The 19,219-nt window shown below is 46.1% G+C and overlaps 1 protein-coding gene across 2 annotated transcripts in view; it reads right to left on the reverse strand.

The window, feature by feature from the left end:
- gphnb (gephyrin b) overlaps positions 1-7,124 on the reverse strand; it is a gene marked incomplete at both ends in the record, with an annotated part of 164,690 nt that extends 157,566 nt beyond the window's left edge. For both annotated transcript variants that reach the window (XM_080745149.1, XM_080745148.1), the window contains one exon: positions 7,061-7,124. In XM_080745149.1, coding sequence (XP_080601275.1) covers positions 7,061-7,124 — 64 coding nt within the window. The remainder of the gene's footprint in view (positions 1-7,060) is intronic.
- Between the last annotated feature and the right edge of the window lie 12,095 nt (positions 7,125-19,219).

Raw genomic sequence — 19,219 nt, forward strand, 5'->3', positions numbered from 1 at the left:
TGGGCCTTGTCTTGGCCATCTGGCCAGTGATACGTATATATCGATGACATCAGGGATCTTCATATATGGGTATAAAAGGGGATTCTGGGGAATACCCATATATGGACTTTTACATAGGTGATGTCACCTGCTATCACCTGTGATGTCACAGTGATGTGTCAAGGGAACCAACCCATAGGCTGTAAAAATCACACACACACACACACACACACACACACACACACACACACACACACACACACAGAGACAGGCAGTGTCATTTCTCATGGTAAACTGCGACCTTTGGTCGCAATTAAAGTTTGCATGAAATGTATAATCTACAGCACTGAAAATGACTAGCACGCACACACACACACACACACACACACACACACACACACACACACACACACACACACACACACACACACACACACACACACACACACACACACACACACACACACACACACACACACACACACACACACACACACACACACACACACACACACACACAATGAATAACCCACTTGAACCGCGAGAAAGCCCACCAAAGCTTTTCAGTAGGCCTAGCACCTGTACCAGCCCCCAAGAGGATAGCTCACCTTGGCTTCATGCCCCGTGGTGCTTCACCCTATATGCAAAATACATGTTTTTAAAATAGACACGTTGTGATGCTTTGTGAGCTTGTAGATCAGCTATTTCTTTTGGCAAAGAGGTTTGGCGTACACAGACAAAAGCTGTCCAGAGACAACTCATATCTAGTTTACTAAGTCTAGAGTAGGGGTACCTTAGGCACAGGTGCCAAAATTGGCACAGGGGAGTGTGATCACTGGCACACTGTGGCACAGTGGCAGATGTGTGAGAGGATTTTTATTTTAAAATCAAATATTAGTAATATAGTTTAAAATGTGGTCAATTAAATTAAGTCACCTAATTTGCAGCAAATTACATCCTGCACATAATTCTACATTCATTAAAATTCTGAACTTTGACTGGGGAAAGAGGCGGGGAGATAGGTGGGTCTAATGATCTTTATAACAATGTCCTGACAATCAAAACATGTCAGAATTTTGATGGGGTGGCACACTGACTATTTAGAAAATAAATACATGGCAAAAAGGGGAAGTAATTTCTCTATGGAGAATAACACTGGGTCATCTTAAAATCGTCTCATATAAGCATTGTGGTCCAAAAATAAACACAAATCTCCGCGATATTGTCGGGGAGGTGGCTCTTATATGGTTTATGATAGTCAATCACTAATATTTGATACAGTCTGTTTCTGGTGAAAATGTAACTAATTTGGTGACAGTAACATTAGCGTTTTCTCACCATCAGTTGATTCTTCATATCCATATGAGTCAAACCGCTGAGATCGTTTGTTTATGTTTGGAACACAGTTCTTATATGACGCGATATGAAAAAAAGTCTATGGGAAAACGCGAACCAGGTAGGATGGGTACATGACGTCATGACTTCGTTACTCTATTGGAGGCTCGGTGAAGAGCTTTACCATGTGGCCCCATCCATGGAGTGGCACCGTATAATCACATATTCTTCTGTTCTCGTCCCGTGCCCCCCTCTGTGCGTGCGTGCATGTGATCATGGGAGGTATGCATATACAGTAGCTATATTTGGGGCTGAGGGGATTTGCTTGCAGTGTTTTCCCAGCCAGAGCTCAGTATTAGTGCACAAAAGACATAGAGCAAAAGCAGAGTCACATGCATATCATCGTCGGGGCGGAAACCTTGTACGTCCAAAACCAGTTACTTTTCAGGAAACGGAATGAAAATTATGGGAAGTAGTGAAAATCGTGACACGTTGCCCACGCGTTGCCCACACCCTCAGACAGGCTCAGAGAGAATAAGAAAAAACTCATAGAAGGGCTGGCCCCAGTGTCTGAAAGTTCCAACGTTCATTCATTATATTGGCTAGCTTTCGGAACTAGCCAATGTCGATCTGAATATCGTCGTTGTCGGGTGGAAACCTCGTATCTCCAAGTTTCAAATTTGTATGTTCTTTCGCAAAGTAAAGCCCTACTTCATCGTACAAGGCCGTCGCAACAAAAGTAGTGAAAACAGCAGATCTATAAGCACACAACGCCTCGCAGTGCGAGGCGTTGTGTGCTTGTAGATCGGCTGCTTTCACTAGTTTGAATCATTTTTAAAATGGAAAATGCAAAACGAACGGTTTTGGACATACAAGGTTTTCACCCGACAACTGCGATATATTAGCTAGATCCAGTTTAGTGATTATGCCGATAGAAATGCCTCCGCACGGTCACACATTTCCATCGTCGAGGAACAACACGCAAGTTTGTTTACCTCCTAACAGTACGATGTTGAATAAATATGTGAATAAATAAGACGACGAGGTTCGTTCATAAATACCACCGAACGTTCGAATCTTAAGACGTGCCAATCAGGACAGGCCAGCCCACACACACACGCGCACGCGCACGCGCACACGCACACGCACACGCACACGCACACACACACACACACACACACACACACACACACACACACACACACACACACACACAGTAGTAGGCAGAGGAAAGAAGCAAACCCTCCACAGTAGGCTGAGCACAGCATGGGATCCTTTTCATCCCTGGCTAACAAAGCTCACATTTTAGCAGTGTGACATCTTTGACAAGTGACAGTGTGCTCACCCCAATTATCCCGTTTCAACATTTTCCCCGTCTCCACCATCGCCAGCCACACAAATAAATAAACCATCCACTTTACTTACACATCAACCTGTACGGGGCCTTTTGAAATACGTCTCTTCTTGCTTCTTTTTTTAGCCCCCATCCCTCCTCCTCCTCCTCCTCTGGTCCCCCTAAACAGAGACGTCCCGTGGGGGCTCTGTCACCTGTCAGGGGGTTTTAATGTGATGGAGGAGGGTGACCCGCAGTCTCATCTCCTCCCCCCGCCGCGACTGAGTGAAGGAGTGGACAGCTGGCCTTTGACCCGCTACGGGAGAAGGAAAGGGGAGGGGGGGATAGCGGCAGGGGCGTCACAAGGTGGGGGGGGGGGGAGTGGGACTGAGTTACCAGGGCCCAAGGAAGGTGGAGGGAGGGGCCTTAATTATTCTATACTTTAGCTATTGAAAAATAGCAGATCTACAAGCTCTGTAGATCTGATATTTTTTAAAAGTCATGAAAAGGTTACGCGAACATTTGTAACTCAAATTTTGCTTCTGGGGGGGTCCCTCGAACTAAATATTTTGAGATGGGGGTCCGTGGCCAAATACATATCATCTTGGGGGTCCTTTACATGAAAAAGTTTGAGCACTGACAAAAAGGAAAAAAAAAGAAACGTAGAAGGATTTGAAATATTCAAAGACTTGGATTCATTTTCACGATTTTTCAATAGTTAAAGCACAAAATGTGAGGGAATCCTCGTACCCAGGGCCCAGAATTTGGTGTGACACCCCTGGATGGCGGACGCGAGTAGCGGCTCCGGACTCCATTAGCATTCTGCTCACGCGGGTTAGTGCCATGGCAGACTAATGGCGCGGGGGGCTTGGGATAAGAACACAGAGGGATATGGATCCACCTTGCCCTATAGGCGTATATACATACATAAACCTGGCTTACAGGTTACTGTCAGCTGAAAATTACCCCACTTGTTGGTTTTTATCAACGTGAGAACCAACACTCCCCTTGTTATAGGCCTATATACTGCATTGTACATTGAATATACCAAAAGATAGAGATCTACAAGCTCACAATGCGCCGCGTCGCGACTCGCGAGGCATTCTGAGATTGTAGATCTGCTCTTTTTACCGTGTTTGGAAAGAAACGGTCAATTTCTGTCCATTTTCTCCTATATAATGACATGACCAAAATTGGGATGCCAGGTTGAAAGTTATGTCTTGAGTATATACCGTTGTTCCCTAATGAGCTTGGCACATTTCCTGGGGCAAGCTGCCCAGATCACACATGTCACACACGTGTCTTCTTATTTTTTCACTCTCAAAAAGCGCCTGCAATGTAGTGCATTTGAAACTACATTGCAGTGCACATCATTGTGGTGATCACTGCTTGCCTCCTGTGAACAGTTTTATAATTTATTTTTGCTTATTTTCTGTTTATTTCGTTGCCGAGTGAGGTCAGCAGACAAAGTGACGTGAGTGAGATGAAAAAACCTGGGTGAAATGTTCCAATCTCAACAGGAAACAACGGTAGATAAAATGACCCAATGAGGCACATCACTATTATTGCAAAAAAAAACACAAGAAGGCTGGGGGAATGACTTATTATTTTCATCTTCCCCTTCTCATTTTGACATTTACTACACCGCACCCATTCCACTCCACCATATGCACACGTAATAATACATCAAAAAGACAAATAAGCTTGCCGGTCGCGTCTCTTGTTGCGTCTCGATATCAACCATATGTGTGCGGGAATTGTCAACACCGCACAGCGAGATCACACTGGCAATCTGTCACTACACCGGGGAGTTGAGGGGGGAATCGAGTGACTAATGACAGCGAGAAATTAACCCCTCTGACGCGACAATATCACGTACACAGTAAAGTACTCGGTTGTTCGTTCCATCCGTCCATACATTCCGTCGGTAACTCTGGGAGGTGTGCAGCTGGACCCAAATGGACCCACGGAGGATTTTACAGTGAACGGTGTTTGAAAAAAATGGGCGAAGCCTCCCATTTATTACCGTTGTGGAACTGGCAGACATATAGAAGGCAGGGGTAGGGATGGGACGATGTGAACATTTCATATCACGATTATTGTGGCGAAAGAAATCGCGATTCACGATATTATCACGATAATCAAAATCCATTATCCTGGGGGCGGAACATTTGCCAAAAAATAGCAGATCTACAAGATCGTAGGGTAGGGCTTGTAGATCGGCTATCAAGACATTTGATAGAGAGTGAAAGAAAAACTACCAAGTACGTATGTTATAAGTACGTTTTACCAATAGAGGGTTTGAATGGTACCGGATATGCAGCTAAGCAAATAAAAGGTGGATTGATCCCAGTGCATGACGGAGGACGACATCACGATCAATTTAATCTCCACGATACGATTACCTTTTTTTTAATCGTGATAAACGATAACATGGCGTATCGTCCCATCCCTAGGCAGGGTAGGCAGTACCGCACTGATTTGTGACTGACGCTGGCTTTCAGCACCATGGACAGCACTCTCCCTCCCTCCCTCCCTCCCTCTCTCTCTCTCTCTCTCTCTCCAGCGTGAGAAGAAGAGGAGGAGGAGGGGAGGGAGAGAGAGAGAGAGAGATCGGGGGGAGCGAAGGGGTTTCCCTGGCAGATTTCACGAGGAGTCATTCCTCCATTGCTACAACACATTGCCGCCTTCACACCGGATCTCCATAAAGAGAGAGAGGAATATCGTATGAGTCGCTGCACGAATACACCGTTTTTTTCCATGAAATATTGATTGGCCCTATAGCCCTCTCTCTCTCTCCGCGTTGCATATTTATTCTCTCGGCAACCCTCTGTAATTCAGCGGACATATCGGTTGACAGCCGGACAGCAAAGCCAGCCGCGATGCTGCTGCGTCCACTGGTCCTACCCCCCCCCCCCCCCCCATCCCTCCCTCTATCCCTCCATCCCCATTTGGATTGCATTTTCTTCTTCTTTTTTTGCTTTCTTATCATGACAACACCAGCGAATCGTTAATGTTATGGGCGACGGACGGTCAGAAGAAGAACATGGGAACATGACAAAGCAATCCACACACACAGTCCACACAATACAAAACCAACCAGGCCCCAGGGAGCAAATAGCGTTCTGTTCGCCTCTCATACATTCATGATACACCTCTCTCTCTCTCTCTCTCTCCCTCCCTCTCTCTCTCTCCTCTCTTGCATTGCATTCAAGCGCAGAACGTTTCCAAATGTTACCAAGGCGGTCGTCATCTTCAAAGGATGCAGGCATGCATTTAGTGGAATGACGCGCGCGCAGCACACACACACACACACACACACACACACACACACACACACACACACACACACACACACACACACACACACACACACACACACACAGAGGATTAACTCGTATAGCAGCCTATATTCCATCCACATCCACACAAAACCGAACCAAAAAAAACGAGACGTGTTCTCGTGTCATGTTAACTCAAATTGCCACCGTCATTCACACAAATAAGGCTCGCGCGCACACCGCCTGTCAGCCCCGATGCCTACATGCATTTCCATAATTAACTCAGACGTCCACTGTTCCTTCACACACACACACACGCGCGCGCACACACACACACACACGCACACACACACACGCACGCACACACGCACGCACATACACACGCACGCACGCACGCACGCACGCACGCACACGCACACACACACACGGACCAGCTCATCAGCAACATCAGTCGTGAGCAACACTTGAAAATCGCTGTGGTCAGCTGGGTGTCAATAATGCAATCCATACCATATGAGCATGTTTAGCGCCACACCGCTCAGCTGTAATTTTCAGGTTTGACAAGCCCCTGATACGGGACATGAATTATTCAATACACATAACCGAAGCTCTCCTCTGCTCTCCTCTCTGCTGGGAAGAAGACGAGGAGGCTCGCAAAGGAGGAGAGAGAAAAAAAAAAGATCTAAATTAGCGGACAAACGGTGGGGGGAAAATCATGTAACGGCTAACACATAACGTCTTCAAATGCCACCTATGTGTAGCCCGTTACATGAATAGTTGCCACCGGGCATAAAAACCAGAAGGTAAGATTTTAAATCAGTGTCGCCTTCTTCCAAGGCGCTGACAGCACTAGAGCTGCAAACAGCAGCTATGGAGAGCAGAGCCAAGCAAGCCAGCCGCCGCCACGCAAAAAAATAAATAAAAAAAGAAAACCCCACCGACACGTATGTATGACGGCCGGCCGGTTAGACTAGAGCATCCAGAAAAGGACGACCGCAGCTATAATACAACATCCATTCAGTGCATCATCATCATCATCGCCGCCGTCGCGGCGGCGGCATAGAAACCGTTGCAATCGGTCGACGGACCGACGGCGGGGAGAAATCAATCAGCGGACGTTTTCTCTCTTTACCTGTCAGGACTCCGACCCGGATTTGGTGGTCGTGGTTTGTTAAAATCATCCCGTCTGACGCCATGTTCAGCAGCGCTGTCGCCCCGCACTGAGAACTATCGCGGCCAGCCAGGGCCAAGAGCCGATCGCATCGAACTTCGGTCGTGGGGAGAGAGAGAGGAGAGCTGGAGAGGAGAGGGGAGGGGAGGAGGATGGAGGAGGAGGGAAAGGATACGGCAAGAGCCCAGACAAGATAAGTAGAGCGCCGAGGAGCCGATCATCAGGACACACCGACACACAGATAGATATAGCGCGCCGCCGCGGCCCCGTGTGTCGTGCGCGCAGCAGCAGCAGAAGAAGCAGAATGCGGGGGCCGTTTAAACCACACACATCAGTCAGGCTGGCCGCCTGCCACGATAGTAGAGTGGATTCCAGATTAATTCTTAAGGAGACCACTATTGATTTCTACCCTGCGAACGAAGACTTTCAGGGGGTGGAGGGGAGGGGAGGGGAGGGGAGGGAGGGGGGGAGACAAGACAAGACAAGACAAGACAGACTCGCGTTGCGTCGAAGGCCACGCCACTCAATTTTCTCACGTCATGCGTGTTTGATGCTTGTATCCGCCAGCAGCACACTTTGGTTAGATGAAAGCAAAGGCCCCCTCTAGGTACAGGCGGACACAGGGGCGTCGCACCAAATGCTGGGCCCTGGGTACAAGGAGGATTCACTGCGGGCCCCCCGCACAATTATTTTGTGCTTTTAACTATGCCGTGCTGCGAGCTTGTATATCTGCTATTTTTGAAAAATCTTGAAGATTTGTCCTTCTAAGGTTTTATGAAAAACCTATATTTCTATGGCAGGCAGTGGTGCTCAAACTTTTTCACGTGAAGGAGAAGGACCCCCAAAATGATATATTTGCCCACGGACCCCCATCTCAAAATATTTAGTTCCAGGGACCCTCCCAGGAGCTACATTTGAGTTACAAATGTTCGCTTAAAAAATACATATATTCAAAGATGTGCACACATTTTCACGACTTTTCAAAAAATAGCAGATCTACAAGCTCGCAGCGCGGCACTCGGTGCCGCGCTGTGAGCTTGTATATCTGCTATTTTTCAATTTCTAAAGTATAAAATAATTAAGGCCCCTCCACCTTGGGCCCCTAGTAACTCAGTCCCACTCCTCCCCCCTCCCCCCCTTGTGACGCCCCTGGGCGGACAGTACAGCCCTAGAGATGTGTAATGTCTACAACACATCTTCAACGCAGAGAGGCTTAAGAGAAGATCACAGCCTGACCTGTAAAAATGCAACCACATCCTGAGGCGAAAAAAGCACCGCTTCTATTTATAGGCCGGGCTGTGCACGCTTCCGTGGTGTATAATTCCCCTTGTTTATTCTCATGGAAAAAATATGGGGGGGGGGGACACAACAAGCCCATCCTCCCACTCCTGTTGGGAATCTATCAATATACATAATTCATTAACGCACACATACGTGAGCACAGCATAACCGTGGCGCAAAACAAAAACAAAATGGGGGCAGCTCTTCTTCGGGCTTGACTGGCCACGGGTTTCAGAGATATCACCGATTGTCCAATGACCCTAGCTGAGGGAATATGGGGATTTTGACACAATTTCCACAGTGCAGCATGCAGAGCCAAATCAAATATATAGGCCAGTGTGGTTTTCCCTCATTCTTATGGGGTCCGCAGCCGCTCATAGGAAGCAGAGGTTGTGTTATAGCGTATATCCAACAATCACTCTCTAGACCAGGAGTCTTCAACGTTTTCAGGCCAAGGACCCCTTAGTTGAGAGAGAGATGAAGCAGGGACCCCCACAACCTTATCATAGATTCCAGTGACAGTGTGGTTTCATTTTACACTCAAGAGTTAAATAGCCATAAGGGTCCATTTGTTTACCAACTCTCCATCATTTAGCTGAAGACCACCTGGAACCCCCTCAAGGGCCACTGGTGGTCCCCGGACCACTGGTTGAGAAGCACTGCTTGATATATGAATAACTTTGTAACAAGGTGTTTCTAATTATTTGGGGGCACGTCATGAACATTTTCAAATATGGGGCAAAATCCTGATAGTCCGACGTCCCTATAGGATTATGGTTAGGTTTAGGCATAGTTTTACTCAGTTTATAGGGTTAGGGTTAAGGTTAGGTTTAGGCATAGTTTTACTGAGGTTAGGGTTAGGTATCGTCGGACTAATGGGACGTCGGAACAGCCAATGAGGGACCGGCATTCCTGGTATTCCCAGGTTTCACAGGTCAGCTGCCGTAGATACGGTGGGAAAATGTAAATGTACTTCTCAAAATAAATGTTTCATGCCTGTTGTTAAGGTATGGCAACATGACTGGTGTCTTGCACGCGTGCGTGCGTGCGTGCAAGACACCAGTCATGTTGCCATACCTTAGCTTTTTCTGAACTGACGCCACTGATTTTCAATGCTTGATTTCTACTCAGAGAAGGACAGGTAAGTTTCATGTGACACGTGACATCATCAAGCGTCCCACAAGCCAATCACAACGTGTCCTGCAAAGCTTGGCCAATGGGACCCTGGAGTAAAACAAACTTTATGGTAGACATTTTTTAACACGTTTTTCCCCCGGCGTTTTGGACGGACAACAAACTTTAAGCTGTTTGTGCCAAGATGTAGGCCAGAAATTGAAGGCCACACTTCATTTTACTTTTACATTTTTTAATGCGTTTTACCATTGGGCTCTGATCGGACAAAGCCAGATGTAAGAGCGGTTAGCACCGCTCAATAAAATATTGATGAATCCATCGCAAGGCCAAGTTGGCATGGCGATGACCCCTGCACTAGTGACATCATCGATGACATCACAATATAATATAAACAGGAACCGCTTGACCGAACATTCATATATGATACGCATTGACATTTCAGTGTGTGGACTAATTTTAATAGTCTGGGTTTTAAAATCACGTTAAAAATTCCACAATAGCCTCCGCCAAATGGATTCTGGGTTTGAACGCAACCCTGTTAAGACTGCAGCAATCAAAACCACGCCAGGAGAGATCAGAGAAGAGATGGACGAGGACGTCGAGGAGGGGCAGGACAGGGGGGCGATTCTTTCCAGGACGATGGTCTTAGGACTAGTACTAGTCTGGCTACTGGGAGTGGGAATAGTTTATTACTTGTCTGGACGAAGCATTCCTGGTCCAAGCCCTCCCATGCCTGGTCCCAGCCCTCCCATGCCTGGTCCCAGCCCTCCCATGCCTGGTCCAAGCCCTCCCATGCCTGGTCCCAGCCTTCCCAGGTCACCACAAGTGTACCTTGATGACCTTCCAGGATGCTCTGCTATTATCCAGGGCAAGACAGACGAGATTGCTCAAATCCCAAGCAGGAAGAGACTATCCGAGGAGTTTTACCTAACCGCGACAAAGGACTGTAAAGCTTATATCGACACCAGAGGGTTCATCACCGAGCCGCTCAGTGCGGAGGAGAGTTCCTTTCCCATTGCCTACTCGATGGTCATTCATGCCGATGTGGAGATGTTTGAGAGACTCCTACGTGCCGTGTACAACCCTCAGAATGTCTATTGCGTTCATGTGGACACAAAGTCGCCGGAGGGATTTCAGAAAGCTGTGAGGGCAATCGTTTCCTGTTTCACTAACGTGTTTATAGCTAGCAAACTAGAAAGAGTTACATACGCGTCCTGGTCTAGAGTGCAAGCAGACCTGAACTGCATGAAAGACCTGGTGGAGAACCCTGTGCAGTGGAAGTATCTTCTCAACACTTGCGGCGCGGACCTGCCCATCAAGACGAACGCAGAAATGGTTCAGGCGCTGAAGCGTCTCAACGGAAGGAACAGTTTGGAATCTTTGCCCGTGACAGACTCGCTGGCAGTACAGTTACAAAGACACCGGTAATTATATGGCCAATAGGGGAGTCAGGAAGACGCGCCCACCAATAAGCAGCACCATATTCTCAGGCAGTGCTTACTTTGTGGTCACCAGAGCATTTGTGAAACACGTGCTGGAGGACAAAGAGGTTCAGCGTCTCATGGAATGGTCTCATGATACGTTAACTCCGGATGAATATCTGTGGGCCACTCTGAACAGGATGGGTTCAGTGCCTGCCCACAGTGAGTACCACACGTCTGCCATGCAGGCTACTGCTCGCCTGGTGCATTGGGTTGACCATGGTCGTGGTGACCCTTTATGCGCTTCAGTTAGAAGAAGTGTGTGTGTGTATGGGGCCGGTGCCCTCCAGTCGATGTTTCAACAGCATCACCTCATGGCCAACAAGTTTGATCCAGAAGTTGACGACATCGCTATTCGATGCATTGAGTCGATTCTCTGTTTCAAAGCACAGAGTCAGAATTCTTCTGCCTTTCACGGCAATCGGCTGCATGCATGATTTGAGGCATTTTTTCCCCCCAAAAATCAAACCTCGGTTCGAAGTGAAGCGGTGAATTTTTATTCTATGTGTTCTAGAGCTATGAAATCTGTGTTCTAGATCTATACATTCTGTGTTCTAGATCTATACTTTCTATGTGCTTTAGTTCTATATTTTTATGAATTCTGAATGAATGAATGATTTTGTCTGGAGGGCCAAATTGGCATGTGAAGCTTGACCAATCCTCAATTGGTCAAGCATGCACGGGACATGTACGGGACAGACAAAATTGACCAATCAAATGGGGGGATATGTACGGGACTGACAAAGCCACACCTTGGAAGCGTCTTTCATCGCTTCAAAAATGTGCTATGCAAAAGTCAACCTGCTGGTGGCGCTATAACAGACCAATGTGAAAAGGGTGACATTTTTTGTTGACCTAGTGGGAATGTGTGTGCAAAATGTCACGGAAATCGCAAGCATATATCGATTCTATAAGGGTGGGGGGCAAAGGGGAAGATTTTATTTTTGAAGCGGTGAAAGCCGCTTCCAATGAGTGGCTTTGTGTGTCCCACGCCCATATATGGTCATTTCAGTCCAGAATGAACAGGTTTTTAAAAAAACAAAATGTGTGATTCATGTCCATATATGGTCATCCCAGTCCAGAATGAACAGGTTTTTATCAAAAACAAAATGTCTGTCACCTCATGTCCATATATGGTCATTCCAGTCCAGAATGAACAGGTTTTATCTGTCCCGTATGTCTGTCCGTCCGTCCGTCCGTCCGTCCGTCCGTCCGTCCGTCCGTCCGTACGTATGTGTGTAGTGTCCGTCCCGGTCTGATGATTACTTTGAGGATTGATCAAGCTTCACATGACAATTCGGCCCTCCAGATAAAATCATTCATTCATTCAGAATACAAAGAATGTATAGATCACAGAGTTCATAACTCTAGAACACATAGAATAAAAGTTCACCGCTTCACTTCGAACCGAGGTTTGATTATTTTTTACAGACGGGTAAAAGGGAAGGGGCTCAAGCCCCCTTTGATGTCTAGGTGTGCACGTGCCTGTAATGGCGTGCTCTGCTGGCGCACAAGTAGGCCATACTGTACATGGCCGACTTGTGCACAAGGAGCAAGTTGGCACCTCGACAAAGTGCAGTTCAAGTTATCCCATTAAAACCAGGATAGTATATCGCCGTTGTTGGGTGAAAACCTTGTATATCCAAAACTTTTTTTTTCATTTAGGGACTGTTCGTTTAATACTTAAGGTTGGTATGGTCCATAGCGGGGGGGGGATATCAAATATTTATCTGAGCAATAGGGGGGACCATGACTTTTTTATTTTGGCTGGAGGGGGGGTCATGCAACTTTAATTTGTTGAATTTTGTATTAAAAAAATGTTTTCTTTTGTTATTTTTCATACGTGTTTACTCCCCTATCTTTATCAAGTTCCCCCTGATGGTGACTTGACTTGGTATATTCCGCTTCTGTAGTCCTCACAAGAAGCGCATTCATTGAGCGCAGCCGGCGTAGTGCACCACCGGGGGAAAAACAAAATCTCGCCTTCGGTCCTAACTATAATTTTAGCTGGGGACCCCCTTATATTCCCTCAAAGACCCTGCCCTGGGGATCCCCGGATCCCACTTTGAGAACCAATGGTACAGACAATATATGTTATGTATTGTCCTACGTTGTTTTACCCTCGTCAATCGTCAATGTAAGAACACAGTAGCTCTGGTCCATAGCGTAGTGCACTGAAGTAGTGCGTAGTGCTATGTCACCTATGAGCCCTTGCGCCGTTGGAAAGGCTGCCCACCCTCTCGTCTGTAGTAAAAATACAAAGTACAGTTTCGCTTCTCACCAAAACGAAGACATCTTCATAGAGTAAAAAGCCTACTCTCCGTAGTGGGGACAATCTGTGTCTAAATCTCATCTATAAAAATTAACTTTTCGCCATAAAAGAAAATATTTCACCTGAAGGCAAAATCTGGTCAATGGACTTTTCTATTGACAATATCTGTAGAGGGCGGTGTGGAGTAGCTAAAACTTCCAGTGAAATATTTCTTTTTCTGCACCAAATGTGTATTTTAGACGTGAGGTGGGGGGCTACGAGTGTTGCCACTAAGGAAAGTAGGCTTTCAACATCTTAGAACCGTCTTTGTTTTGGTGAGTAGTGAAAGTATATATTTTATTTTTACTACAGACGAGAGGCTGAGCAGCCTGGGCTGCCGCGGCTCTGTGCGCAAGTGCTCACCAGTGACATAGCGTAGCGTTAGCTACGGGACCAGAGCTAAAAAGAACAGGAAAACCCACAGGCTCCAAAAAGCCAAACTTGTCTGGTGTCCTTATCCTTGGGGAAACGGTGGAAGAGGTTTTTCTTTTATCCAGTAAGGCGTGGATATTCTGGATAATATATCTCCCTTGTGTTAGCAGCAACGTCAGATAGAGCAGCTGCACTAGACTATTCCATGTTGGTTTGGTTTGCAACGTTGTTTGCATGCAACCACTTGTTATGGGGGCGTGTGCTGCAGCACAGCACAACAAGCACACGCCGTGATAGGGCGCAGTGATCTTACTCGACACAAGAAATAGTACCATGTGACAGAGTGGTCACTGGTCAAAGTTGAACGAAACTCTCTCTATAGTAGAAATATGTCAACAATGATAATGATGGCAGTTTTGTGGATTAGTTTATTATAACATTTAGGGCCAGCCAACTCAATGGAACTACTTTTATTCAGCACAAAAATGACTAAGTCTGACCACGGGAATCATAACCAATTCATGCCCTTCCAACAACTACATTACTGGCAAGTATTTCATACAGCTTTGGTTAAAACATAGGCGAACTATCACTTTATGTTAAACGAGAATAGCAGGTGGCTCTGAAACTAGCCACTGCTTTGGGAGTTTCTGTACCCAGAGAAGGCACAAAATGGACCCTCCAGCTCGGGGCTGGGTGATGGGTCCATTTGGTTACACTGATTTGGAGGCTAGTGTCGGCTGGGAAGGAGGTAGGAGAAACAGCATATTTAAACTATGATTTAGATTTATTATCATGGAAAATAGTTCACATTTGCTCAATCTTTCTTTTGTTTGGGGTGTTGTTGTAACCCCAAGAGGCCACCTATGGAACCAAATGGACCCTTTCTGTATGAGTTGAGTACAAAGGGACCCAAATTTAAGACCAAAGGCTTTCTTTGGGTCGTTTTTAGTTGACCTTGTATCAATGAACTGTACTGTTCTGTACCCTCAATTAATCAATCAATTGTCAAATAGGGTGCTATATTAATAGGTCAGCATTCATGTTATTGCCTGCTACTGTTGGTGTGAATTTAAAACATAAGCCTATTGTTTATTGGGAGGGAGGGGGGGCCATGCATTTTCCTCAAGTCACGCAGGGGGGGTCACACATTTTTTTTGAAGCGTTTGGGGGGGGCCAAGGAAAAAAAATTAAATGCTATAACTTGTCAACCAGCCCCCCCTAGTGGATAATTAACGTACATTCCCTGAATATTCTTAATAATGTTTTATTGTATTTATTTTTTTCCATTTTCCCAAACAATTATTAAAAATCAAACCTCGGTTCGAAGTGAAGCGGTGAATTTTTATTCTATGTGTTCTAGAGCTATGAAATCTGTGTTCTAGATCTATACATTCTGTGTTCTCCTTTCTATGTGCTTTAGTTCTATATTTTTATCAATTCTGAATGAATGAATGATTTTATCTGGAGGGCCAAATTGTCATGTGAAGCTTGACCAATCCTCAATTCTGCATGCACGGGACATGTACGGGACAGACAAAGCCTGTTCATTCTGGACTGGAATGACCATATATGGACATGTACGGGACACACAAAGCCACTCCTTGGAAGCGGCTTTCACCGCTTCAAAAATAAATGAAAGAGGTTAGTATTAGGAGGGTAGTATGGGTCACCAGAAAAAATAACTGGTGTTTTTAATGAATCTATCATGGTTAAAATGGAGTTTGAAGTTACAATGGGTGTGTATGGGGAGGCGTCCTGCAGGAGGAGGGCCTGATAGCATTTACATCAAATATCTAAATATATTGAATCAAGTAAATTAAAAATCAAACCTTGGTTCGAAGTGAAGCGGTGAACTTTTATTCTATGTGTTCTAGAGCTATGAACTCTGTGATCTATACATTCTTCCAATTCTGAGTGAATGAATGATTTTATCTGGAGGGCCGAATTGTCATGTGAAGCTTGACCAATCCTCAAAGTATGGTCTCATTGGACATTTTTAATCATCCAATCATCAGACCAGGACGGACGTTACACACATATTCTGGACGTACGGGACAGATAAAACCTGTTCATTCTGGACTGAAATGACCATATATGGACATGAACGGGAGTTACGGGACACGCATGTACGGGACAGATAAAACCTGTTCATTCTGGACTGAAATGACCATATATGGACATGGGACACACAAAGCCACTCCTTGGAAGCGGCTTTCACCGCTTCAAAAACTGTTCAGGGTGTTCATAAAAGCCTGATTAGACGACCAAAAGTTTTTTTGAAAGTGGAATATCCCTTTAATGCGTTAATAAATCACGTTTCTATCTCTCACGCAGACAGACAGACAGACAGTATTGTCACTGGGAGGGTTCTCGTCCCCTGGTCCCCCTGACGCGCACAGAGGGCTCCTCTCTGGCATCTCACGGAGACGGCGTCCACATCTGTCAGCCTGTCAGCTGTGGAGCAGAGCCAGCACTAAGCAGGCCTCGTTAGTGTGAGAGAGGCGGCGTTCACACGCACACAACGCACACACTGCACAGTACATACTGCACATATAGTGTGTATGTTAGTATATATATACTCGTTGTCGCGTGGAAACCTTGTACGTCCAAAACCGTTCGTTTTGCATTTATCATTTTAAAAAAGATTTAAACTAGTGAAAACAGCCGATCTACAAGCACACAACGCCTCGCACCGCGAGGCGTTGTGTGCTTGTAGATCTGCTGTTTTCACTACTTTTGTGCGACGGCCGTGTCTGATGAAGCAGGGCTTTACTTTGTGAAAAAATGTACAAATTTGAAACTTGGAGATACGAGGTTTCTGCCCGACAGTGACGATTTACTTTGTTGGCCGCAGAGCCCCAAAAAATGGAACGAAGGCCGACATTTTATTTTAATTTTTTTCCTAATGGCCGGCCTGGACAGGCCGGGAATGAACCGGCCGTTCGGGAGTTGTCCCGCTTTTCCCAATGGCCAGCACGTCCCTGTTCACACGCACACACTGCACAGTACATGCACATAGTGTGTATGTTAGTATATACTCGTGTGCACACAGCATGCACATACTGCATCATATACACAATACATACAAACTGAAACTACTACTTAGGGATGGGATATGAACATTTCATATCACGATTATTGCGACCAAAGAAATTGTGATTTATGATGTTATCGCGATAATCATCCATTATCCTGGGGCGGAAAATTTGCCAAAAAATAGCCGATCTACGAGCTCACAATGCGTCGCAACGCGATGCGTTGTGAGCTTGTAGATCGGCTATTTTTTGACAAAGAGATTTGGTAGAGAGTGAAAAAAAAGACGCATATTATAAGTACATTTTACCAATAGAGGGTTTAAGTGGTACCGGATATGCAGCTCGGCAAATAAAAGGTGAATTGATCCCAGTGCATGACGGAGGACGATTTCACGATAAATTGTACCTCCACGATGCGATTATCGTGAGTGTTTTTTTATCACAGCGATAATATCGCTTATCGGTCCCATCCCTACTACTACTACAAAAAACACTCACACAGACTATTATGGTGAGGAGGAGCTGGCAGGGTTTCCTGGAATTCCCCAGTTACTGAGTGGAGAGGGGCGGGAGAGGAGAGGAGAGGAGAGGAGAGGAGAGAAGAGAGGTGCATCAACGGACGTGAAACACAAGAGGACCCCATCTGGCGTGCAAATCCTTTGCATCCTCGTGTGTCTGGGGGTGTGCATACGGCCACATCATCATCCGCGAGCGCGTTATAATGACGGCGTAATTACCTCACCGTTGGCCCGACCCACACGCCGCCGTTGCTCACGGGTGGGTGGCGAGAGAGAGAGCCCCCCCCGCTCTCCCTCCATCTCACCATCCATCACGGTAACAAGGGAGTGCCCCAACAGACGGAGGGGGAGTTAAATGTATGCCCTCCCCCCCTCCCTCCCTCCCCTTCCCCCTGTTTTTGTGGGTGAGTTCCAGATGCAAAGGGGGGAGAGGGGAGAGGGGAGGGGGGGTGGGTGGGCACAGCCAGAGGACAGCCAACTCGCTGTGACTGTTTGTGTTACGCAACGCTGGAAGTGTGTGTAAGCCCCCCCGGCATCGCTATATCGCCATTGGACAAGGCCAGTGGGAGTGGGGCAGGGCAGGGGGGGGGGGGGGGTTAGTCTTGGCTTTAGGAGTCGCAGGAAAAGCCATGGCTGTGTTGGCACCTCGCCCCGCCTGCGGTGACGCTCAGGCACGTGCACACATAGACATCAAAGGGGGCTTGAGCACCTGCCCTTTTAACTGTCTATAAAAAGTGCCCTCTCCACGAATGCAGTTTCTACCTGCATTAAGTATGACATCATTTTGTAGGAAGAGGAGAATTTCTGCCCCCAGTTTCCGTGAATCTTTTTACTATTTTTACTATTTACACATTTTTCTTCTCTTTGTTGTTGAAAGGAAAGTGTTAGAATTATACTTTAGTCGTTATTTTTTAGTCGTTGTTTTTTGAAATAGCGAGGGACAGAAAATGCTCTGGGGGCAGATTCTCCTCTGCCTACAAAATGATGTCACGGCTTAAAAGCCCCATTGTGTGTTATAGGTATAAGTGTGCCAAAATGCTTAGTCTTCTATGCATTTCGGTCGTTTTAGGCGGTTTGTCCCCCCCGCCCACTCCGCTTCGCGGCATGGGTTGGAGGTGACACCCCTATTATTTCGTCCTGCCCCACCTAGTGCTAAAGGCTAGAGCGGGCTCTGCTACATTCCCAGATTGAATGTACTATATCAAGATGAATACCCACGCAAATGATACAGGATATAGAGTAATTAATCAGTCACTAATGATGACTGGATGGAGACCCGCCCACGCAGTATACCCAGGTGGTGTCACACTGAGTGGAGACACTTCAGTGAGTCACTTGCTGCTCATGGAGTGAACATATAAGTAATTCAGAAGGGACTTTGAATGCTGGATTATTATTATTGCATATACCTCTGCTCTAGTGATCACTTGCTCCAAAGATAGAGGTTAGAGAGGTTTCTCCACAGCAGATCGTGTGCAGATTGTGTGAAGTGTGTGTGTGTGTGTGTGTGTGTGTGTGTGTGTGTGTGTGTGTGTGTGTGTGTGTGTGTGTGTGTGTGTGTGTGTGTGTGTTAGGGATGGGATGATATGAAAATGTCACATCACGATTATTGTGACGAAATAGATTGCGATTTACGATATTATCACGATAATCAAAATCCATTATCCTGGGGCGGAACATTTGCCAAAAAAATTGCAGATCTACAAGCTCACAACGTGTAATTTTCAACGACAAAAAACACTATTAAATTAAGTCAATCGCAATTATTTGAGTGACAATTAATCGTCATGTAAAATGTCATAATCTTGACAGCCCCATACCTCCACCTCGATAAGTCTGACCCTGCCTCCATTCCAGCAAAGGAAAACACAGCAGGTGATAGTTGTTTAATGCATGATAAAACATGCAGCCGCGGGTTTTTCCTCTTTATGGGTGCAGCGTTGCACCTCATCATTTTATATGGGTCAAATATTTCATTGAATATA

Source organism: Nannobrachium achirus, assembly GCF_963921795.1.
Source record: "Nannobrachium achirus genome assembly, chromosome: 16".
Classification (NCBI taxonomy): Eukaryota; Metazoa; Chordata; class Actinopteri; order Myctophiformes; family Myctophidae; genus Nannobrachium; species Nannobrachium achirus.